Here is a 26,931-nt window from a genome sequence, read left to right as displayed (position 1 = left end):
AAGGCACATTACAAACAGCTGGCAGACTGCTAATGTTACTGACTTTCAACTGACCAAAATTCACAATAATGGCTCAACCAAAGGAGAGATCAATGTTCAGCCTTTTCGCTCTGTGGGGGAAAAGGATTTCTACATCTCGACTGCAGGGGCAGGTGTTGGCAGATAATCATACTAAAACATGGAATTTGATGGATAAATTCTCGTTTAATGTACTCACACAGTGTTTGCTGTTTCAGTGAAGAATGAAAGCCCTCATTTTTCCTATTCTCCATTTAACTGTTTCATAATTTTGAATGTGTACGATACTAGTACTCCTTACCATTTCTCCAGTTCTGATATTGCAGTAGGCACAAGATCTTCGTATGTTAGTAGTATACCTTTGCTACACTCCGGAGCATTGCACAGTTTTACTAGAATGGGAAATTAGCTTACCAATTTTTTTTTTTTTTTTTTTTCTGAGGTGGAGCAATAACCTGTAATCACATTTTTTTTCCAACAAAAAGGGTTCTATTTTAGAATATCTTCATAGGTATTAGATTCTCAGCAAGCCTTAATGGGTGTAAAATGAGAACACTTCATCCAATGACCCATTATCTCTTTTTATAATCAGTAACAGATCATGAGACACTTGTCATATTCTCCTTTGATTGTTCTGATACGTAATGACTTTTGAAGATGATTGTTCCCAAGAATAACCTTTTCTTAAACTGTTAACTGGTTGTGTGTCAGTACTCCTCAGTGTCCCAAATTCTGTGTGGGTAAGTAGGTTGAATGGTGTTGCTAGCGCCAGCTATATAAATACTCCACAAGCTACCATATGATGAATGGTAGAGGGTACCTTATACAATTGCTTGTCGTTGCCTTTCCTGTACCACTCGCAAATTGACCGAGAGAAGAAAAATTTTCTATATATCTCCATATATACATCTCCTACCTTGTCTTGGCTGTCCCTAAGTGAGATGTACAATGGTGCCAGCAGAATAGTTCAGCAGGTTTCAAATGTGATTTCCCTAAACTTTCTCAATAGTGTTTCACGAAAAGAACACCTTCGTCCCTCCATGGATTCTCATTTGAGTTCCAGAGTATTTCCATAATAATTGTGTGTTCATTGAACCTACTGATAACAAATGTAGCAGTGTGCCTCTAAATTGTTTCAATATCCAGAGGACTCACAGTGAAGAAGAACTCCAGAATTTCCTCTCCAACCTCAACTCCTTTGGTTCCATCAGATTCACCTGGTCCTACTCTAAATCCCATGCCACTTTCCTTGACGTTGACCTCTACCTGTCCAATGGCCAGCTTCACACGACCGTCCACATCAAACCCACCAACAAGCAACAGTACCTCCATTATGACAGCTGCACCCATTCCACATCAAACGGTCCCTTCCCTACAGCCTAGGTCTTCGTGGCAAACGAATCTGCTCCAGTCCGGAATCCTTGAACTATTACACCAACAACCTGAAAACAGCTTTTGCATCCCGTAACTACCCTCCCGACCTGGTACAGAAGCAAATAACCAGAGCCACTTCCTCATCTCCTCAAACCCGGAACCTTCCACAGAACAACCCCAAAAGTGCCCCACTTGTGACAGGATACTTTCCGGGACTGGATCAGATTCTGAATGTGGCTCTCCAGCAGGGATACGACTTCCTCAAATCCTGCCCTGAAATGAGATCCATCCTTCATGAAATCCTCCCCACTCCACCGAGAGTGTCTTTCCGCCGTCCACCTAACCTTCGTAACCTCTTAGTTCATCCCTATGAAATCCCCAAACCACCTTCCCTACCCTCTGGCTCCTACCCTTGTAACCGCCCCCGGTGTAAAACCTGTCCCATGCACCCTCCCACCACCACCTATTCCAGTCCTGTAGCCCGGAAGGTGTACACGATCAAAGGCAGAGCCACGTGTGAAAGCACCCACGTGATTTACCAACTGACCTGCCTACATTGTGAAGCGTTCTATGTGGGAATGACCAGCAACAAACTGTCCATTCGCATGAATGGACACAGGCAGACAGTGTTTGTTGGTAATGAGGATCACCCTGTGGCTAAACATGCCTTGGTGCACGGCCAGGACATCTTGGCACAGTGTTACACCGTCCGGGTTATCTGGATACTTCCCACTAACACCAACCTGTCAGAACTCCGGAGATGGGAACTTGCCCTTCAGCATATCCTCTCTTCTCGCTATCCGCCAGGCCTCAATCTCCGCTAATTTCTAATTTCAATTTGCTGCCGCTCATACCTCACCTGTCTTTAAACATCATCTTTGCCTCTGTACTTCTGCCACGACTGACATCTCTGCCCAAACTCTTTGCCTTTACAAATGTCTGCTTGTGTCTGTGTATATGCGGATGGATATGTGTGTGTGTGAGAGTGTATACCTGTCCTTTTTTCCCCCTAAGGTAAGTCTTTCCTCTCCCGGGATTGGAATGACTCCTTACCCTCTCCCTTAAAACCCAAATCCTTTTGTCTTTCCCTCTCCTTCCCTCTTTCCTGGCGAGGCAACCGTTGGTTGCGAAAGCTAGAATTTTGTGTGTATGTTTGTGTGTCTATCGACCTGCCAGCGCTTTTGTTTGGTAAGTCTCATCATCTTTCTTTTTATATATATATATATATATATATATATATATATATATATATATAATAGAGGGAAACATTCCACGTGGGAAAAATATATTTAAAAAGAAAGATGATGAGACTTACCAAACAAAAGCGCTGGCAGGTCGATAGACACACAAACAAACACAAACATACACACAAAAATCTAGCTTTCGCAACCAACGGTTGCCTCGTCAGGAAAGAGGGAAGGAGAAGGAAAGACAAAAGGATATGGGTTTTAAGGGAGAGGGTAAGGAGTCATTCCAATCCCGGGAGCGGAAAGACTTACCTTAGGGGGAAAAAAGGACAGGTATACACTTGCACACACACACATATCCATCCGCATATACACAGATATATATATATATATATATATATATATATATATATATATATATATATATATATATATATATAATTTTGTGTGTATGTTTGTGTGTCTATCGACCTGCCAGCGCTTTCTTTTCGTAACAGTGTTTGTTGGTAATGAGGATCACCCTGTGGCTAAACATGCCTTGGTGCACGGCCAGCACATCTCGGCACAGTGTTACGCCGTCCAGGTCTGGATACTTCCCACTAACGCCAACTTATCCGAACTCCGGAAATGGGAACTTGCCCTTCAATATATCCTCTCTTCCCGTTATCCACCAGGCCTCAATCTCCGCTAATTTCAAGTTGCCGCCACTCATACCTCACCTGTCATTCAACAACATCTTTGCCTCTGCACTTCCGCCTCGACTGACATCTCTGCCCAAACTCTTTGCCTTTGAATATGTCTGCTTGTGTCTGTATACGTGTGGATGGATATGTGTGTGTGTGTGTGTGCGCGCGAGTGTATACCCGTCCTTTTTTCCCCCCTAAGGTAAGTCTTTCCACTCCTGGGATTGGAATGACTCCTTACCCTCTCCCTTAAAACCCACATCCTTTCATCTTTCCCTCTCCTTCCCTCTTTCCTGACGAAGCAGCCGTTGGTTGCGAAAGCTAGAATTTTGTGTGTGTGTTTGTGTTTGTTTGTGTGTCTATCGACCTGCCAGCGCTTTGTTTTGGTAAGTCACATCACCTTTGTTTTTAGATACATTTAACTTATATTTTTCCACATGTAGAGCAAGCTGCCATTCATCACACTAAATAGAAATTCTGCTTGTCATCCTGTATCCTCCTGCAATGAATACTAATCCTACTGTGACACCTAACTCTTCTTTTCAATATATGTTCCACGGCTTGTTGAATATTTTGGAGCTTTCTACTTTGTGTTTCAGTCATGTCTTGGACCACAGAGACCTTCTTGCACCCAAGAAAGACTGACAACTGAAATATAGATGGTGCCACAGAGGTCGGCTGCTGACAGTTCAGTCTCAACTACAATTTATCTCAATGGTGAGTAGCTCACTTTGGGGAGGAGAGATTTGTTTACAGAGTTTTGACCAAGATCCAACCTCCTTGTAACTTACAGTATTCCAATGATTAATATCTCCATCAAAATCGTGTAAGACAGACCAGGAATTGTTCGCAATCAAGAGTTGGAATTTATCTGCAACTCTATCATAAGCAGCTTAAGTGCTGCATACATTCAGTGTTTGCTCTGAAGATGTAGCTTTCTTGCTTTGATCACATGGACTCCGAAGTCAGTCACACGTTAACACAAGTCCAGATCTCGTTTACTCAGCTAACACTCGTTTTGTACAAGTATTGTGAACTCTTCACACTGCTGCCCTACCACAATCACATCCACCACAATATGCTGTGAAGTCCAGTATTTAGCTCTTAAATATTTGTCTAACCATGATGCCCTAACTTTGCCTCTCGGTATTTTCCAAGTACAATTTCTTCTTTTTTTTTGTGATTGTGTTGGCATGAACTGTCGCCAGCACACTGGTTGGCAAAGATCTAGTGTGAAGATCGATAGTAGGCACTCGATCAAGCACAGAGAGAGGCCAGAGAGAGATTTGCAAACAACATGTTGCCAATGTCCTCTCAACAGTATGTATTTAGGTAGCTGCCGCTGATCGCAGGGTCTCACTATCCCAGTCAGTCAGTCAGTCACTCACTCACTCACTCACACGATCACTGACGGACTGGCTCGACTCACTACTCCAATTTGGCATCTGTCATTTATTCCCAGAGAAGCGTAATTCAGCACAGGCTGCTACAGTACGTAGAGTCAGATTATAACAAGATCATCGATATTGTCTGTAGGATGACTATTACAGAAGAGCTTGTACAACAACACGTGGACTCTATTAAAGTTAAGTAGCAACTATCTGTTCATATAACTAGAGAACAGTGTTACCGTATTTACTTGAATCTAAGCCGCACTTTTTTCCGGTTTTTGTAATCCAAAAAACCGCCTGCAGCTTAGAATCGAGTGCAAAGTAAGCGGAAGTTCTGAAAAAATGTTGGTAGGTGCTGCCACAACTAACTTCTGCCTATGTAGCACTACACAGGCATGCTTTGCAGGCACAAATATAAATACTGGTGCCAAAACCTCTGTGTCAGTATTTAAAAAAAAAAAAAAAAAAAAAAAAAAAAAGGGGGGGGGGGGGGGGTACGAGCTTTTTTTTTTTCTCCGCCCCGAGTTTCGACCACAGCATTTTCATACATTATCCAACGAAGTAAATACAAATTCCATATTGTTCATCTTCAAATGTAGCAGCATTTCAATGTACTACGAAAATCCGACTGGCAAGGCTATTTGGGATGTTTGTCAATATGGCCAACTCTATGTTCTGAATTTTTTCCTACCTGTGAGAAGAGATGGTTGCTAATAGGAACTTTTGTGAATTGTGAATCACATGCAGTATTCTCTTCACCATAAGAATAATACGAATATAAACATTTTGCCATGTATTGTTTCGTATTTGCTGCTATTTCATTTAAATACTGTCTGCCTAATAAACTATGAAACTAGAGTGAGACAACAGCAAACGCGGAAGAATATACATATCATGTCATGTTTATATTCGTATTATTCTTATGCCTAATAGTAATGAAGCACGGCAATTGAATAGATTTTTAAATTTGAAATGCCTAATTTCTGTACAGAATGTAAGGTACTAAAGAGGCGTCTGCAAAGATTTTCAAACGGAGAAAAATTTTCGCTAAACTCTCGTTCAGAACATCTATCATACGCAGTCTATTATTTGGTTCTTGTTGATCATTATCAAAGAAAGCAGCAGTGTAAGTAACAACAAATAGCAGACTCTTGCCATTGTTTCGCTAATGAGACGATTCCTCTCTTTTTTTTTTTTAAATCGTAAGCAGCGGTAGCGTGCACAAAGGCAAGCCATGCCGCAAGCGGCGACAAGCCGTAAACACTCATTATCAGAATGCGACAAACAATGCACGACATAGTACAGTAATGCATTTTCAGCTCAGAGTGATGTAAACACCTATAACAAAGAGAACGGCACTTATCATATCAAAGAAAAATAAGCAATCAATTCAAACCAGACGAAGCACGTGAAAAAGGAAGGCTACCCTTAAAAATACGAATGGAGCGCCTGACGCATAGCAATGGCTACCTGGTAAAGCTTAACTGCTAAGCTTACGACTCGAACCAAACTACTGTAGCTGTATCGTCATTCATTTGACCTAAATTGTGTCTCATATTACAATGGACCAACTTTGTTTCGATTTGGAAGTGCTGCCTAAAACTTCTCTCTCCCCTTGAATTTCGAGTCTCAAATTTCAGGTGCGGCTTACATTCGGGAAAACTTTTTTTTCCTTGATTTCAAGTCTCATTTTTCAGGTGCGGCTTAGATTCGAGGGCGGCTTAGATTCGAATAAATACGGTAATCCACACGTTCATTTGTGTTGTAGGAAGAGGATACCGGCCACCCATAACAACATCCTCTCCCTTGAATCCTATGGTGCAAGACACCACAGTGGCGACAAGGATCCTACAGTGGTGATCGAAGTTAATCAACTTGGTCAAAGATTTTGCTTCCTTCTCTTGTGTTTTACCTTGCAGGGGTGATCATGTTAAAGTGTTTGCTAATTTGTTGTTGTGTTCTTGCATGTCTTCGAGGAGGGGAGCTGCAGAATTAATCAAAATTCTCTTTTCAGAGGATTTGCTTGCTTTTTGATATAATGTACTTGTGTAAACCATGGCTACCTTACATCTCCACTTCCTGCCCCCCGAGCCTCAACCGCAGATGGTCAATGTCATGGATCTAACACAAGCTTTTCAGTTTCAGAACGAACAAACTGCTACCTTGCTGACAACGGTACAACAACTACTGGCTGTACAAACTGTGTCGACCGCACAACTGACCAACCAACCAGCCCAACAAGTGCTACCAACCAGCATACCAACATTCCGGCAATTTAACGACACAGAAGAAGAATGGCTCAGATACTTGACTCAGTTCCAAGCACACTGTCAAGTTCATTGTGTTCAAGGTAGTGTAAAAGTTACAATACGTCCTTTCAATTGCGGGGTCCCCAGTGTTCAGGTTAATAGAAAAACTAGTCCCAACAGCATCGCCCTACAAACTCAGCTATGACAAAGTAATCGCTGCATTAACTTGGTACTATGACCAGCAAGTTCAAGCAGCTGCAGCCAGATATCATTTTTTTCACTTGCAGAAAAAGCTGTAACAGCTGTAAAAACAGTGGTACACAGAATTAACAAGCATGACTAGGGAGTGTAAATATAAGTGTAGTTGTGGCAACTTTTACAGTGATATCATGATACTTGATGCTATACATTCAATGTCCCAGATAGGGGAATACGGGAACAGAACTGAAAGTACTCTGATCCATCACTTCCCCAAGTATTGCAAACCTTGGGGGCAATATGAATCCCGTGCCATAGCAGCCGGTAAGTTTGACCAGGCTCCCATTTGTTGGATCGAGTCATCCCTTGCTCGTGACTGCCCCAAGCAGTAACAACAACAAGCACATACACAGCCGCATGGGCAGCCACACAGACATGTAAACAAGCCTGTGAATTTAGTCCTGCCTAGATGTTTTGCTCGCCATAAAAGACAGCACTGCCCATCACATAATGCAACGTGTTACACATGTGGAAAAAAGGCCTTGTCCAAGCAGTTTGTTTGCAACTGCACAAAAACGCCAATTTTGCCTGCACCAAGAAGAAGATGGGGGGAAAAAAAACCGGGCTCATGCACATGTGGTGAATGCTGTGTAATCATGCCACATACGAACAGTTAGGCCCACCACACCTTTCTAAATCTAGCAAGCACCTCACTGCTTACAATGGACAGGGAATTCCAGTGCTTGGACAGTATAGTTTGCCAGTTACTTACAAATCTCTCACTAAGAAAGTGACTTTTACTGTGTTGAAATCAAGTGACAGTGAGAACATATTCAGATAAGATGCCTTTAATTTGTTTGGATTTACCATCCAAAACAACGTACTCTCAATATCAGCTTTTGCACAAAAAGACAATGTAGCTAGCTTGCTTAAGAAATTTTCTGAACTATTTTCAGAAAGAATGGGAAAAGCAAATAACTTTATAGCACATGTTACATTGAAAGACAATGCACAGCCTAAGTTTTTCCGGGCCTGCCCCGTTCCATTTGCTTTAAGAGACAAAGTAGCCTGTGAATTGAAAGAATTGCGAGATAATGGTACAATTGCTCCCATTCAAGCTAGTCAATGGGCAAGTTCTCTCATTTTGTTGCCTAAGCCTTTTGGTCGCATTCGCATTTGTGTTGACTTCAAGTCTACAATCAACCAACAGACAGTAGTTGACACTTATCTGTTACCTCGCCCTGAGGAGCTCATGGACAGGCTTAGTGCAGGATGTTACTTTTCTAAGATAGATTTGCGTGATACCTACTTGTAAATTCCATTCGATGAAGACTCACAGAAACTGTTTGTTGTAAATACACACTTAGGACTGTTCAAGTATTTGTGTTTGCTTCCGCACCTGCCTATTCCAATGTTACTAGAAACAGCTGACTGCTAAAGTACCATTTTGTTCAAACTATCTTTATGATACAGTCTTCTCAGGTTGTACGGTGAACACATTGCCAATTTGCATACTTTTTTTTTGAGTGTTGTCAGAAGCAGGACTCAAGTGTTGTCTCGAAAATTGTGTCTTTTTTTTCAAACTGAATTACAGTGTTTAGGTTATGTGATAAACAGCCACAGTGTGCATGGCCTCCAATCTCATTTGCTTGCAATCTGTGCCTGCCTGTTCCTCGCAATGTGTCTGAACTGCAGTCGGTACTAGGCAAGATGACATACTACATTCGGTTCACACCGAATGTCCCTTCACAGCAAAAATGTACTTTTTGTGTGGACTAAAGACTGTCAAGATGCATTTCAGAAACTCAAAAATGCTTTGCTTAGTGACAGATGTTAAGTGCATTTTGACCCTCCAAGCCAGTAGCTTTGCAAGTCTATGCTTCTTCCTATGGAATCGTCGCTGTGCTTTCGCACAGGATTGGCACACGAGACAGAACCATTCCGTTTGCCTCAAATGTGCTCACTCAAATTCAGTATAATTATTCTCAAATTGAAAAAGAAGCACTTGCTAGTGTTTATGGTGTGACGAATTTCCATTCTATTTGTTTGGTCACACGTTCTTTTTGTTGACAGATCACAAGTTTTTGCAGTCCTTGTTTCATCTGTCAAAGCTGGTTCCTACATGCACTGCTCAAAAATTGCAACATTGGACTTTGTTTCTTTCACAGTACCAGTATGACATTGTGTACAGACTTACGGCAATGCAGACGCCCTATCTCACCTTCTGATTGGCCCAGACTCTGATTTTGAGCATCTGCCGCATCTTGTTGCCAAATCAATGCGCAGGACTCTGAATTGCTGGAATCTTTACCTTTGCACTACAGAAAAATTGCAGAGACCACACAAGCAGACCCAGATTTCAAGATTCTGTTGCATTACATTTGCACGTCTTGGCCTCGTTCATTGAACAGTATCCAGAAATCAGTTGTGCACTGATATTTTGCACATCAGCATAGACTTTCAGTTCAACAGGGTGTGGTTCTAATTCAAAATGATAGTGGACAATCATGTGTTCTTGTTCCCAAAGTGTTGCAATTGCTCCACCACAGACATTAGGGAGTTTTTCACACTAAACAATTAGTGCGACAGCACTGTACTTGGCAGGGCACAGATGCCCACATTGAACAGATGACGTAACAGTGTCGCGCACGCGTGGGAAACCAATTCAATCCGCCTCAAACCTTCTCAGCTTGGTATGACCATTTTGGCACACTCGGCTCATAGTGATAGACTCTTTTAGCAAGTTCCCTTTTGCAGTGCCTATGGCTTCTACCACATCACATAGCACCATTTGAGCATTGTCTTCCGTATTTTGCATAGAAGGTTTGCCAGATGTACTTGTGTCTGACAACGAACCACAGTTCTTTTCATGTGGTTTTGAACAGTTTTGTGAATGAAAGGGCATTCATCATCTGATAAGTGGTCTGTTTCAACCCCAATCCAACGGAGAAACAGAACGCTTTGTATGCACTTTTAAGCAGCATATGGACAAGCTTCACACCACCCACATATGGGAACAGGCACTGCATCTCTTTCTCGCCTCTTATCACTCCCACCCATGAGATGGACCATCACCGGCTTCTGCATGGCCATCACCATCGGATGCTACTACACTTGCTACACCCAGCGCAGCATCTGCCACCGCCAATGGTCCACAAGTAAAACTTTGTGTCACGCGATCTTGCTCTTTTCAGGGTTTAAGACAACTGTTGGCACTGGGAAAGAGGCATGATCCAGGAACGCATTGGCTCTTTTATGTACTTGATTGCAAGTACCGATGGTTTGGAGTGCCGCCACCAGCACCAAACTCACGTGTGTCATTTGCCCCATGATTCTGCTGCTTTTCTTCCCCTTGATCCACGACCTCACGGGACTGCGCAACCCTCGCAGCCACCCACTGCTGCCACCAGGGAACCCCAGGAGGAGCGGATGGACGATGCGCCTTTCCTCCACTTACTCCACTCGCGGACCTGATGGACCTGGAGCTGCCATCGCCATCACCATCACCGTCATTGCCGCAGACTTGCCCTCTGGCCTGGACGTGTGCCCTGGCAGCAGTTTTCCAGAGGATGTTCCTGTTGCCTCACACATCAGATGGCAGGGTACAGCTGGGAGTATGCCGTCCTCCACAGTTACAGCTCCCAGTTCACCTCTAGGTCCAGTATCCTGCAGACCCCCCCCCCCCCCCCCCCCCCCCTCCTGTCATTCACTTCTTCCCAACATGACAACGGCGCAGCATTTCAAGGGGGGTGGGGGAGGGGAGGCATGTGCTACCATAAGCTGTCATCAACACACTGGTCAGTAAAGATGTAGCATGAATGTCAATAGTACGTGCTGAATCAAGTGTGGCTTATCATGAGAGAGGTCAGAGATGGACTTGCAAGCAACACTCCAGCAACACCCCTTCGACAGCAAGTATTTAGGCTGCCGCCGCTGACCATAGGTTCTCACTATCCCACCCAGTCACTCACTCATTCACTCACTGAGCCTCTAGCCCAGTGACGAAATGGCTCAGCTCACTACTCCAAGTTGGTGTCTGTCATTCATTCACGGAGCAGCACAGTTCAGCACAGGCTACGACAGTACAAAGTGTCCGATTATAGCAAGATCACCGATACTGTCTACGAGAGGACTACTATTGTGGAAGAGCTTGTACCACAACACATGGAATCTATTAAAGTTAAATAGCAGCAATCTGTTCATGTACATAAAGAATCGTGCTAATCCACATGTGCATTTGTGTTGCTGAAAGACGATAGAGGTCGCCCATAGTAAGCGAGCTGTGCCGCAACATGAGTTCAAAAGCCCTCTGCCTCACTTCACATTTCCCTCACCACCACGCAACACTGTCTAAACATAAGAAGAAGAGGGGGAAATTGCATACGCGCAGCACTTAAATGGTAGTGCAATTGCACTGCATACAATTTGGTTTATGTTTCACATTGGTCAACAACATAGGTCACAAAAACAAAACAAATTTTCAGTATTATTTAATTACTTTTGGTGCCTTGAAAACATAATATAATTTTTATCTGGTACAAACTGTCAGCATATGGGTAGACGAAGGCAACTGAACGAGTTTTGCACTCAAATTGCCAAGGAATCAAGACTCGTTTAGTTTCATAACCCAAAAAAAGGTCCTTTACACAAGTATGTTGACCGAACTATTGTACCACTTTTGTAACCTCACTATGGAGACATGGAAAGTCTGTCAAAGGAAAGCAATGTAAACGTCCTGGACAGTTCTAACATAAAAATACTTCTCACAGTTTAAATTATTTCCACACTTAAAAATTTTTTTATTAGTAATTACGCAATACTGTACTGTTTACTATGTTGATTTCTGGATTCATTTTTGAAATAATAATCGAAAGTAATAATGTAATGAAAACTAGTAGGAATTCATTTCTTAAGAAAAATTGTAAACACTACGGAATATTGTTACTTCTGCAGTGTGTGTGTGTGTGTGTGTGTGTCATAAGATGTGATTCCTGGAAATGATCAGTAAAAATAGCTGCGATCACCAAACCAACTCAAGCTACCATGATCACAATACAAGGCATTGTAAAGACTTCCACATTCCCTATATAGCAAAAACTAGAAGTCAGAAATATGTTAGCCACTTAGGAATACAGCTTTTAAATGCACTTCCATCTCAAATTAAAGAATTGAAAGGCAAAAATAATTTCAAGCGTGAAGTAAAAAAAATACTTGATGGAAAAATGCTACTACAGTGTAAATTAATACCTGTCTCAGACTGTGGATTGAAACGTGTGCTTATTTTTTATTTAATTATGTTTTCACCTTCGTAATTATGGTACTTATGAAAAATCTGTTAAATATCCGTAATACGTTTAGTGTTTAAGGTGTAGTTCATGATCTATAATTGTTTATCATGAGCACGTACTTTTGTTTTTGTGTAATAAGTTCTTGTACACTACTTGTGTACTATGTGTATGTAATTTGTTTTGCTGTTTGTATATGTTTGTCCATATATTATGTGTATATGTTACATGTAATCAAATGACAAATCCTATATCACATGTGTAATCTATTGGATGCTAAATAAATAAAAATAAATAAATAAAAAAATAAAACATATTTTTGTACAACAGGGGTGAACAATGTAATTTTGGCTTTGTTAATGCGAAAAATCAAAATACTGTAGCGGTATACTAAAATGTGAAAAATCAGTGGCAAATATACTTACGTAAAAATTTTTGCAACAATGATCTTCTAATTTATTCAGTTCAAACCAACTGTGAGGATCTGATGTTAGATTTTCAGCTTCAAGAATCAGACCCCTAGACAAGAAGAACTTGAGCTATCTCAACACGACAAGCTAGGTAAACTTGAAAGTTTACTGTAAGCCTCGCTCCTCTCAAATCTTCATAAAAGACTTTGCTTATTAATTACTTGGACTGGGCATTGTTTAATGTGGACAGTAGATGGAAGAAGAAAGGAGTGGGAAGATTACAAGGTCAATCAGTTACATCTGAACATGCACAGGGACACTTTCAAATGAAATGGTAATCGGTCTTGAAAACAGCTGGGAAACAAATTAAACTTTGACAATTTCCTCAAAATCTTTATAAAACTATCCTTGTAATTTTTTCCAGGCCACAATGAATTCTTCAAACCCACCATTTTCTTTAATGATAGTGAGCTTATGGAACTGGATAGTCTTTTTCAGAATGTGTCCCCTCTACAATGTGATTTTCTTTTTAAACGCATCCCGATCAAATCAGAAAGAAGTTAAGTTGCATTGTAGGCGGTGAGCAGTCAAGTCCACTTAAAATGTGAAGTCTGCACTCTATTCCAAATGTTCTAATATTCATTCCTGCACTTCTTTTCCCTTCGAAAAATTAAACAGTACCGAATTTTAAATCAAAAGAGCCTTCCAGACATACCCCTTGACTTAATCTATGTACTTTGCAGCAACATATGAAGTCTCCATGGTATTCATTCAGCTCCACTGAAAACTGTGTTGGAACTAACAATGGAATAATGCATGTGACTTGAGAAATTTTACTGTTCCCACCACCAATTTCTTCACAGGCTCCGGTCCTGCACATTTAACATTTGAGGTACAAAATAATGAATCCTGTCTGTAGATATTTGTAACTTTTTGCTCTTTCACTGTCAACTGAATCTTTCATTTCTTTCTGCACAAAATTGTAATGTCTTTTCGCAGCAAATATGCACTGTCACTTATGCAAATTGAGAATTCTCATCCCTTTCTTCAGTCATTCCCATGTATGCAAACAGCCACTGGATCAGTGAACATCATACATATCATGAACAAACACTGAAGGCTAAACAATACTGACAGCATGATTCTGCTTACTGAACAGACTTGTACCGACCGAAAAACGGCACACCACAACACTAAATGAAATTTCACGTTGTTGCGGGTACATCCCACAAGGACTGAAAAAAGCTGAGGGACGCACGCATGTAGTTTGGCACACCATGGCCAGCCCTGCCCTAGAACTGTGACCCAATAATTCTAGAGTCTTTTTTCTATGCTACAGGCACTGGCAATTCCCTCATAACTTACAATCTGTCATTTTGTTTCACAGCCTCTTTCTTTTTTTCTGTCCATTATAATGTCAACACTTCTTACACAGTCAACTTTTGAGATGGATCATTGCTGATCAGGTATCTTCTCCTCTTTTCTTTTTCAGTTCACATTATTATATTTACCGTATTTACTCGAATCTAAGCCGCACCTGAAAAATGAGACTCGAAATAAAGGAAAAAAATATTTCCCGAATCTAAGCCGCACCTGAAATTTGAGACTCGAAATTCAAGGGGAGAGAGAAGTTTTAGGCCGCACCTCCAAATCGAAACAAAGTTGGTCCATTGTAATACGAGACACAATTTAGGTCGAATGAAAGACGATACAGCTACAGTAGTTTGGTTCGAGTCGTAAGCTTAGCAGTTAAGTTTTACCAGGTAGCCATTGCTATGCGTCAGGCGCTCCGTCCGTATTTATACGGGTACCCTTCCTTTTTCACGTGCTTCGTCTGGTTTGAATCGATTGGTTATTTTGCTTTGATCTGATAAGTGCCGTTTTCTTTGTTATAGGTGTTTACGTCACTCTAAGCTGAAATTGCATTACTGTACTGTGTCATGCATTGTTTGTCGCATTCTGATAGTGCGTGTGTACGGCCTGTCGCCGCTCGCGGCATGACTTGCTTTTGTGCGCGCTACCGCCGCTTAAAAAAAAAAAAGGGGGGGAAAGAGGAATCGTGTCATTAGCGAAACAATGGCAAGAGACTGCAGTTTGTTGTTACTTACACTGCTGCTTTCTTTGATAATTATCAACAAGAACCAAATAATAGACTGCGTATGATAGAACATGTTCTGAACAAGAGTTAGGCGCAAATTTTTCTCCGTTTGAAAATCTTTGCGGCCGCTTCTTTAGTACATCAAATTCTGCACAGAAATTAGTCATCTTACATTTAAAATCTAGTCAGTTGCCGTGCTTCATTTCTGACTGTATCACTATTAGGCATAAGAATAATAAGAATATAAATGTGACACGATAGGTATATTCTTCCGCGTTTGCTGTTTCACTCTAGTTTCGTAGTTTATTAGGCAGACAGGATTTAAATGAGAGCAGCAAACACGAAAGAATACATGGCAAAATGTTTATTTTCGTATTATTCTGATGGTGAAGAGAATACTGCCTGTGATTCACATTTCATCAGGTTCCTATTAGCAACCATCTCTTCTCATGGGTAGGAAAAAACTCTGAACGTAGAGTTGGCCATATTGACAAACATCCCTAACAGTCTTGCCAGTCGGATTTTCGTAGTACATTGAAATTCTGCTACATTCGAAGATGAACAATACGGAATTTGTATTTACTTTGTTGGACAATGTATGACAATGCAGTGGTCGAAACTCGGGGCGGAGGAAAAAAAAAAAGTTTTGGCACCAGTATTTATCTTTGTGCCCACAAACCATGCTTGTGTAGCGCTACATATATTCGACGGCAGAAGTTAGTTGTGGCGGCACCTACCAACATTTTTCAGAACTTCCGCTTGCTTTGCACTCGATTCTAAGCCGCAGGCGGTTTTTTGGATTACAAAAACCAGAAAAAAAGTGCGGCTTAGATTCGAGTAAATACGGTAATTCAGTGTTTCTAGTTGCCATATCTGGACACATTGTCCACCACCAGTACAGACCAGTACCACAGGTCTGTTGATGTCGGGTCATCAAGGAACGAACAAAACAGTCTGGATGGCAAAAGCAACAATGCAGGCCTCTCGGCCACATCATCGAGAATTGAATACAGCAGTTCAGGACAACAACAACAACAACAACAACGAGTTGTTGTCAAAGGAAACTACAGCAGCTGCCGTTGCAACCAACAGCACCTGCGTCACCAACAGGTGGAGTTCCATTGCAGCGTAAGGCTGTGAGTTAATGAGCATTTCGCTCTCATTTAAATATATGTCCGAATGAGTCAGCTTTCAGGAATTGTGAAACGAAGCCTGTCATCCAGGACCGTGCCACAAAGAGCGCAGATTCGCCACGAGATGGGGAAATTCACAGGCTTCTATTGTGCTGAATGAGGCCTGGCGCTGTTGTGTGCGAGTGAGACAGACGAGAACCTACGTCATAGGGAAGCCCCGTAGAAGCCGTTTATGGCCAGGAAGACGTAGCAGTGTTAAAATGGCAGACCTAAGATTGGCCATAAAGGGAAACATTTATGAAAACTATTTAATTCTGTAATAACTCAGGGAATGAAGTCACGGTAATTTTAATCTATCATCCTCCATAAATTTTCATGGTGATCACAATGGAACTTGGATATTGATCATATCTATAACAGTTTAGGATTTACTGTTAAAGTGAAATTCACAAGTTTTGTAACAAAGATCTGAACGCTAAAATCCGAACGCTTTAGTCTATCTTAACGATTGACATTTCATATAGAAGCGCATCTTTAAAATGACAAATGTTGTAAATATCAACTCTGTAACTTTGTTTAAAAGTTATAGTAAATTTAAATTATCAGTATTTTCAGCTAAGCATCAGATCATCATTTTCTCCACACAAAACACAATGAACGACGACAGCACGACACCTTATTGAATCATTAGATAATAGAATATTTGTTGTAAAGTTTAGTGCATAATAGTTACTTTTGTTCTTTATTTATCAGAAAGCACATTGGTGCAAGGCTACTGGCTGTGACATTCAAAGTTAACAAGGAAATTGTACTGGTTTTATGTAAAATAATTTAACATTTATTATATAATGGATATTATTGTTACTTTATTTTATAAAACGTGACAATGGTCCAGCTTTGATTATTTAAATATGTTAAAATGTAAAATAATGTAGAATAAGCTGTAGCCAATAAGTTAGACAGCTTCAGGAAAGGGAACTGCACTAGTCAGTTGAGTAAGGATATTTAGCGCACGGGACACGCGGCTGGGGATGAGCACAGGGACATTTCGGATTGTGACGCGAAAGCGGACAGTCGGTCTTTAGGCAGCTAGGAAGTGAAATGACTTTGAAAATTTCACGTTGTGTGGTATCGCAGAACTTAGTCTCTGAGCGGTGATCAGCTGCATGCCTGGTGTGAACTCTAACTTTTCGTGTAAATAACGAGGTGGAGTATTGGACTAGTGTATCGCGATGAGATTGTGAATGATTGAACTGTGTCAAATGGATATGCGTTCAAGTGTAACAGTAACTCTAAATACAACTTTCGCTATTAGTTTGCTTTCTGAATAAATATCATTCTAAGCAAATCATTTATGGGTCATTAATTTAGTTCTCGATGTTATTATTACTGTTATCATATGTTAAATTAACTTTGTATTTTGCAAACTTGCCATCAGCCACACAATTTAACCAAAAGGTCACAAGTGTCTAATTTAGGGTGTGTAATGCGACACATGCAGATCAAACCCTAGAAGAATTTGAGCCAAGACATTTCAATGAAGAGGAACTGCATGCGAGCCCGAACATCTTTGGGGTGTTAGCATGCATGGCACGACAATCAAGGCACACTTGTGTCCACAAAGTCAGGTACTTGCAAGTAGGCTGTGCTGTATTCCTTGCCACTACAATACTTATGCTGACACATGGCAACTGCTAACCAGTTGGGTCCCAGCTATCAAACCTGTCAGATTCACAGTCAGTTTGGTCCCAGCCACTGAACCAGGCATTTTCGGCAATAGATGCAGCATGATGCAGTCCAGCCACTGACTCTGGACAGAGTTCCTATTGCTGTTCCAGAATCATTTTTCCTGTGCTACGCTTCTGAGCAGCCAGTTGTCTGCCTGAGACTTCAGCTTGTCAGCTGTGGTCTCTGCAAACTACAGCCTATGGACTTGGTTATCAAACTGTCACACTTCATAACTGTAATTGCCCGACAGTTGTCGATCATGTGACCTGTATGCATATGGACACTGGACTATGGACTCACAGTGGTTGCACTTCATCACAGGTACCTAATAAAATGTCATCAATTAACAAAATAATGTGACAGTAACAGCACTTACTACATTTTAGAAGTTCTTTTTGTGCCTATCAAAGACTAATTCAATGGCAGCTCATGTGGCTATTGCAGTGTCTTTATTTATGCTCTTCCTAATGAAGTGTGCAGTGAGTGTTTCCTGTCTACTGGGGAGCTTGTTCTTTCTATGTTTTCCTCCCCAACATTCCACTTTCAAGTTTGAAGTGCATTAATTACATTCCAAAACAGCCACAAATGAAGGAATAGTTCAACCTCAAAGTGTATTTTTTAATATTTATTTATTTATTTTTCTGTGCAAATGAAGTGGAAATATTTTTTGTATATGTTATACATCTTTAATGCAACAGTTTCAATTGTTATCTACATCCTTATGTAGTTGATGAATGCCTGTTACTCACCTTACAAAGGCTGTTTGGCATCGCAAATGAAATGGATGACAAGGGTCTCTATTGTACACATTAAGATATCACTGTCAGAATGTGAACAAATATTATTCTTAAAGCTTTCAGTTGCTACAGCACGGAATTTTCTCCAGTTTAAGAAACTGTTGAGGATGAATCTGTGATTCTGGAACATACCACTAGGTTACAGTGACCAATGTCTGCTGTGGTTATCAACAATCTCCCGAAGAACTGGAAACTGCTATGACAACACGTGCATATCCTGATAAAGTAGAATGAATCAGAGAAGTATATCTGTTTAATGACAGTTGTTTATGCATTTCTTCAGATTCCTGGACTGTTCTAGTAAATAGTTTCAAGTGTTTGAAACAGACTACTATGTAATGAATATGATAATATAGAAAATTAAACACAGCCTTTTTTCTTAATTTCTGTGGTACCTTAATAATTGGTAACATTGTCCCAAATAATTGCAAATCATCATGAAGCAGCTTTTCATTGAGTAGAACACTACTGAGAGAGTTAGTTAGAGTTAAAGTTAGAAATAGAGTGAGTGAGAGAGAGAGAGAGAGAGAGAGAGAGAGAGAGAGAGAGAGAGAGAGAGAGAGAAAGGGATATGAATTATCCATGTCTATAAGTTAAACTGTCTATTTTTGAGAGATGATAATGAAAATGAAGCCATTACCTCGAGGAGCAACATTACCACAAGCCTGCAGCATCTGTGACTTCCCCAGACCAGGATCTCCTACTACAAGTACATGAATATCTGCTCTCATGTCTGCTGACTTCTGGGTGCCACCGAACAAACCCAAGAGAAGTCCTGCTTTTACCAGCTCATGGCCATAAATAGTGGGACACAGGGAGTTCACTAGTAGTCGGAAAAGTGAGGGCTGTGAATGAATTTCCTGTGGAAATAAATTTTACTCAATGAGAGAGCTTTCTATCTTCATTGCATACTGAGAATATACACGGTGTTTCATAATTAATGATAAAAGGCATACAGTTGAAAGCACATGACACTAAAAGCAAAAAATTCTCCAAGAAGAAAGGTCTGCAAATGAACCGCTTGAGAGATAATTGTGACTTTGTGGTTACCAGCCACTACTGATGTGATTCTGTGTAAACACTGCACGACAGTGCCTGGTGTGGCCTTTGTTTACATTTCCGAGACTTGTAGTTGTAAACAGAATGGATGGGACAGTACAGTACATAGACATAGTGCCACTCATGTCCATTGTTTGTGGAGCGACACTGCAGCAACGAGGAGAATGTGGATATGGATTTCACGTGTGGTAGGGCTAACGGCAATGCACGGGAGCCTGCACGCTTGTACCAAGACTCATACCCTGACCAAGACACCTCGACAGCTGAACATTTACAAGGATGCCTCTGAGAAACTGAGAGCTTTGCACATGCTCCAGGATCGGGTAGGCCTGCACGAATCATACCTATGTTTCAAGATGTGGTGTTGGAAACAGTCAAACACTATCCAGGTATCTTTATAAGGAGACTTGCATACACAAATTCCTGGAACAAGCCACAGTATCATTTGAAGAATAATACATTGCAATGCCATGTACCAAAACAACCACCAGTGTCTTAGTGAGGCCAATTTGCTCCTAGACTAATGTTCTGTCAGTGGATTCAGGAAGTTTTAGGCAACCTCGTGCTTTACAATAACATTTCATTTACAAATGGAACAAGAGTTCACTCATGATGGTGTGTTTAACTATCACACTTCTCCCATATGGAATCATCTAGGTTCCTAACCCCATGCTATGGATGAGTCTTCAAATCAGACATTTCTCACTGAACGTGTGCTTAGTAGCACTAGATCACCTTACTGGACTGTACTTGCTACCAAACAAGCTCACTGGATGGAATTACCTCGGGTTTCTGCAGCGTCACCTCACAGGATTCCTGGAGTATGTTCCCTTAGAGTGACATCAAAGGAGTGCTGTATGCATGATGGAACAGCGGTTTATTTTGCTGTTATTGCGACACAGCATTTAACATGCCGATATGACCGAAGATGAATTGGGCGAGGAGAATGTGTACAGTAGCCTCCAAGATTGCCTAGTCTGAACCCCATGGATTTCTGCGTTTAGGGCCTCCTTAAAGGTGTAGTGTATCTACTTTTGTTAACACGGTTGTACAATTTGAGCAGAGACTTTTCAATATTTGTCAAGAATTTCAAAATGATCCAGGCTTGTTTGAAAGGATCTGAAATTAATTTCAATGACGGGTACAGACCAGCATGCGGGTACAAGGACAGAACTTTGAACATCATCTTTAATTATGAGTACAGTCATGTAACTGTTGTTTTCATTTATAGTACCTGGACTTCCACCAAAGTATAATAACTTTTCTGAATGTTGTACGGCATTGTTACCTATGCCTAAGGGGTATCACGTTTACACAGAATCATGTCAGTGGTGGCTGAGAGACAGTTGTGATTTTGTGGTTACCAAACAGTTTGTATGAGGACCACTATGTTTACTGAGACTTCTGCTTCTAGTATTGTGTACTTTGAACTGTATGTGTTTACACCATTAATTATGATGTACCCAGCATAATACTAGAATCTGGAATAGCCACGTCAGGACTAAATAGAAATATGTAACCTAAAAAAATACAGAAGTTCTACATCGGCACTTCATTTTAAATTGTCAAAAACATAATTAACGGAAGTGCAATTACTAATCTCACATTTTTTATGCTTCGTTTTTGACCCCCAACACTCTGTATATGGGGAAAATTTTAGTTATTGAATCAGTGAGTGTCCATTCAGGACACACACAGCAAACCACCTATCAAGAGACATTGCTTGCAGGAACAATGACAAGGTATCACCACAATTTCATATGAGAACACTGCACTTTTCATGATGTATATCACCTTACACAATTATGTAAGAAATAGTTATATTATTTGCTACTTCTTTTCTTAAATGAGTAAAAGTCCACGACATGAACAACTGGCAAAAATGTTCAGGTAAAAGTTTTGACAAATTGTACTTTGTAAAACATGACTAATAAATACATTGGCAAGTCAATATCCTGCAGCAACTACATAAATATCACTTATAAACAAAGTGATTAACGTAGGTGACAGACATCACCCAACAAAATATGAAAACAAATAGCCAATTTCTAGTTGAACCAGGATAAAATTACTTTCAATTCAGGAAAATAAATTGTTTTCAAGACAATGGTTTAATTGCGGGATAACAATGGGATCTCCAGTTGTACGTGGTGTAAAAAATATTTTGATAGATCCTGTTGAATACATTAAGTTCCCAAAAATAATTTCAAATAAAAATACAACAGACTGTACTTGAACAGTTTTTGGTGTTGCTGAGCAACACTCAGACAATAAATTTTAAATGAACACACTGCCATTTGACTGTATTGTTGTTTATTTAATTACAACCTAGGTTTCAGCCTGTTATGTCATTTATCAATCACTTGAAAATAGCATAACAGGCCGAAACCTGGGTCATAATTGCATAAATAACACAGTCAAACAGCATTGTGTTAATTTTTAGAAAAAAAGACTGTACCTGATAATGTACATAAATACATCTTCTGCTTAATAGATGAGTCAACATCAAAAATTTACCAATACATACACAAACTTTTCAGATATAACAATTAAAAAAATAGCCCGCACTTTAAAAAAAAATTAATTTAAACCACCAACAAATGACACAATCATTCACCAAACTTCAAATCAATCACACTCACAAAAAGCAGCAGCACTCTGATATGGACAGATAGTCAAAACAGTATGACCATATGCTTAAAAATGTGTCAGTTTATCTTAGGAATGGAATACAGAAGCAATTGAGCAATGCATGGTTTCAAAAAAATCCTTGGATCATTTTCAGAGGTATGTAGCAGCAGATGACTAAACACAGGTCACACAATTCTCGTAAATTACAGGTCAGTGGCTTGTATGTGAGAAGTTGGCAGTTGATAGTGTCCCAGATGTATTCCATCGAGTTCAGGTCAAGCAAATTTGGTGGCCAAGGGATCAACTTGATCTCACTATCATGCTCCTCTGATCTCTGTAGCACGATTCTGACCTGCTGAAATGGACAGCTATTCTGCTGGAAGATGTTACTGCAGTCAGGGAAGACAAGAAGCTTGAAGGGATACAAGTAGTCCATAGTAACATTCGTGTAGTCTGTATCTGTCGCTGTGCCTTCAGTTATCAACACAAATACAATGAAAGCTCAGGCGAATGTCTCTCACAGCATAATACTGCCCTCACTGGTCTGAGTCCATGGTGCAGTGAACATTTCAAGCAGCCATTCATCTGGATGACTATGTCTGGACATGACCATCGGCCCGGTGTAACAAGAAATGTGATTCATTCGACCAGTAACAATGTTTTCATTTATGCATGTTCCAGTCTCAATTATACCATGTCCACTGCAATCACAACTGATGATGTAATTGGGTTACAGGATACACAGCAATAACCTGTTGTAGAGCACCACACTCAACAATGTGTGTCAAACTGTATCTTCCAAAACACTCGTGCCTGTACTAGCTTTCTATTCTGTCATCATATCTGCCAGCTGCCAGACTACTGCTTTCCTGCTTTACAGAATGGGCAAGCCTCCAACCTCAACACTGAGTGATGAGGCATGGATGTCCAATACCTTGGTGTCTACAAATGGTTTTTCTGTCCTTCACCACTTGTCACAGACATTCACATCAGTTGGATGTAAGGTCCACCAGTTATGCAAGCTCCCAAACATGTTTCAGCACCTCTGTGCCATCATCAGTGGGCTTTTGTTTTATTTAATCTGTAATGCAGACATTTTTACTAAATGATTACAAAATTATGGGCATATTTAGTTCAGACAACAATTTGTTTCTTTTAGTTAATACCTTTACACTCGGTTTGCACTGTTTTTCAGGACCACTTGTGTATGCTTTATTACAGGTAGCTTTTCAACTGCAACCAAACGATGCAGATGAGAAGTTTTGTTGGGAGTTAACCTATGATTTTGTGCTTTAAACGTAAATCCCACAACAGTTTCACCTGAACAACCAATTTCCCCATTTTGGCCTCTGTCATCACTAAATGCACACAGAGCAGTACTGCTCTGTGTACATTTAGTATTCGTATGTTTGCTTTTAAAGTCCTGTGTCATATTCATGACATGCACTACAAATTTTAAGTAATGACCAATGCAATATGAAGGCTTAAACCATTTTAACCCTTCATCTGTGAACAAGGTCCAAGACTGAAACTGGTAGATATTTAGGTTTAAAATAAAAACATCTGATGGTTCAACTATGCATTACAGTATTTGTTAAATTTGGTGACAGTTATTAGAATACAACACAGTCTTTCTACAGTCATCGAGGACTGGGGGGGGGGGGGGGGGGAGAATCAAACAGTGAGGTCACTGGTCCCACGACCAAAGAAGTCAGAAATTAAGGGAGGAACAACACTACCAGCACAGCACAGTCTGGTCCAGTCCAGTCCAGTCAAGGGAAATATTATTTGCGTTACTGAGTTTATTCATTTCTTGCTAATAATACAGTTAACTGACTTGGCTTTGTACTTTGAATTTTATTTTTTGTATGTAGTTCAAGCCCTTTACTTTTTAATGATACAGGATTTTGCAGTATTGTGTCTAGTACTCTTGTAAGTCTCAATAAGAGTTACTCTTCTATTTTAATTAAAGCTCTCTGTAACATAAGACTCTTCAATACGAGATGTCAGAACCTCTCTGCTCTGTTGCCATTGTAATTATTTCTTCCCCAGTGCGAACAGAAACTAGATTCACAGTATTCTAAGAATAATTTTAGGAGAGCATTAAATTTCCTCATCAAATGTGTGCCTTCAATAAAATACTTCAGTTGTTTTACTAAAGAGCTCTAGACAGTGTGTAACTGAGTGTTAATAAAAATCTCCGTAATCAACCACTACACTTTTAGTTTTTATTTATGACACATTTTGGAGGCTTTCCTCAATCATAAGGTAGTATGTAAGGTGTTTAGCTCAACTGAATTGCTCTAGGGAAAACCAATTCTGTCAAAGTATCTAGGAAACAGTTCATCACTTTGGTTGGTTGGATGATTGATTGATTGGGGGTGGGGGGCAGGGCAGAAGGGGGGGGGGGGGGGGGAGAATCAAACAGTGAGGTCACTGGTCCCACGACCAAAGAAGTCAGAAATTAAGGGAGGAACAACACTACCAGCACAGCACAGTCTGGTCCAGTCCAGTCCAGTCAAGGGAAAACAGGCAAACAAAGTAGTAAAGGAGAAAACGGGGGGGATAGAGAAAGCAAGGGTGTCCCAGAAACACTAAGCATAGTGGGGCATCAACACTGCTATTGACCCATTCTGATCCCCACATCCTACCAATATCACGACACAACAGGGACAACACCAGGGGAATAAGACACAAGGAAAGGGGAAACAAAACTGCACAAAATACCAGACAAAATGTATGGAAAAGGCATGGAGAATCTGGCCGGTGTAGAGGCAAGGCTAAGGCCAAGGCCTCCATAACCAATGCCAACACTAACTGAGGGACTCTAATTCCACAGGAAAATGCAAGGAATTAAAACTGAGAAAACAAACAACTTTTGTGAAGCAAATCGAAGACAGATGTAACCATGCAAGGGTTGTCTGCTAACACCAGGGACAAGGCAAGTGGGACAGCATAATTAGTGTAAGGGCCAAAAGATGGAGGCATTCCAGCAAAATATGGATCACCAGGGCTGGGGGGTGGGGGACACAACTACAAAGGCTTATTGTGGAATAAAAAATCATGGGTTAACTTAATATGGCCAAAATGAAGATGGCAGAGCATGGTAGGTTCCAGCCGAGAGCGGCGGAGGGAAGAACACCATGTAGTAGAAGACTCCTCGATTGCGTTAAGTTTACTAGACAGTGGGGTAGCCAACCACGAGTTTGCCCACAACTGATCAAAAAGTGATTTGATGTAAAGTTGAAAATCCGCACCTGGAAGTCTCACAGGAAATGGTGGTAGGCTGCCACCCACCCAGTCAGATTATCATCAAGTTCATTACCCAGGATACCTAAGTGGCTGGGAACACAAAGGAAATCGACTGAACAATCAGCATCGCCAAGATCGGCAAAAAGGACATGGATGGCAGAGACCAATGGGTGGCAGGAAAAACACTGAAATATAGTCTGAATGCCCTCACTGAGACTCTACATAACTAAACTTGCTTGAGGAAGGACCATTTAACAAAACAAGAGGGCCCAATAGATGGCCATCAGTTCTGCAATAAACACTCCAAACATGACAGGCAAGAGATGATTTTCCACACCAACAGAAAACGTGATGGCATATGCCATATTTTTGGTGGATTTAGAGCGATCGGTATAAAAAACTGAAACTCCGAAAAGAATGTTCAGAACAAACAACGGAACGCCGTTGAAGCAATGGAGGTTTTCGGACCTCGGAAGAGATCTATACGAATCCGAGGCTGAGGAACTAACCAATGGAGAATGGTTGGGAGAGAACATGGGGAAGAGGGCAAGGAGAGGAGATGGAAATCATCATTGAGAGAAGCGAGGCAGAGCCCAACCGATAAACCCATCCGAGGGCAGACAGCAAGCAGGCGATGGCACAAAGCCACAAAATGAAAAGAACAGGAGGTTTGAGCAGTGGAAGAGCGGATGGTGTGGCATAGGAAACCAGAATATGTGACTACCAAACTGAAAGGGGAGGAATCCCAGCGTCAACTGGAAGATTATCGACAGGGCTAGTGCGAAAGAAACCAGTGCTAACTAGATACCACAATGGTGAACCAGGTCCAAGGGGAACAGCATGGAAGAAGAAGCTGAACCATAAACTTGGCAATCATAGTCTAGACAAGACAGAACTAATCCCCAGTGAAGGCGGAGAAGGGTTGAATGATCCACGTGCCACGAGGTCTGGGGAAGGAAGCAAAGGACATTAAGTTCACAAAAAAATTCAACTTTCAGAAGACATATGGAGTGACCCAGTAAGCTTGTTGTTAAGAAGACCTAGTAAATGGAACTGGTGGACCACGGTCAGGTACTGAACATCAAGGTAGAGCTCCAGACCAGCGTGGACCATAGTACGGTGACGGAACTGCACCATCCTTGACTTAAGGGGAGAGAATTGAAAACCCATGCAAGTAGTGTCCAAGTAGAAGCACACTGGATGGCACTAGAGAACTGTTGTTCCGCAGAGGCTGCCGAGAGGGAGCTAGCCCAAATATAGAACCAACGGTCTGGCAGTGGCCATGAGTCCATTAATAATGATGAAAAAAAGAACACTTAACACAGAGCCCTGTGGAATGCCATTTTCCTGGGACTGCGGACAGCTGAGAATGGTGCCAACCCACACTCTGACTGGAGGGACAGGAACTGGTGAATAAGAATCAGGAGGGGACCCTGAA

General features: G+C 41.0%; 1 protein-coding gene across 2 annotated transcripts in view; it reads right to left on the bottom strand.

Moving 5' to 3' along the window:
- The window catches only part of LOC126173005 (DNA helicase MCM8-like), a 195,180-nt gene that overhangs the window by 82,329 nt on the left and 85,920 nt on the right, over window positions 1-26,931 (bottom strand). For both annotated transcript variants that reach the window (XM_049920923.1, XM_049920922.1), the window contains exon 8: window positions 19,192-19,411. In XM_049920923.1, the coding sequence (XP_049776880.1) occupies window positions 19,192-19,411 (220 nt within the window). The remainder of the gene's footprint in view (window positions 1-19,191; window positions 19,412-26,931) is intronic.

This window comes from Schistocerca cancellata, chromosome 1 (assembly GCF_023864275.1).
Source record: "Schistocerca cancellata isolate TAMUIC-IGC-003103 chromosome 1, iqSchCanc2.1, whole genome shotgun sequence".
Classification (NCBI taxonomy): domain Eukaryota; kingdom Metazoa; phylum Arthropoda; class Insecta; order Orthoptera; family Acrididae; genus Schistocerca; species Schistocerca cancellata.
Note: the sequence above shows the minus strand (reverse complement) of the source record. Positions and strands in the feature narration are given on the sequence as shown.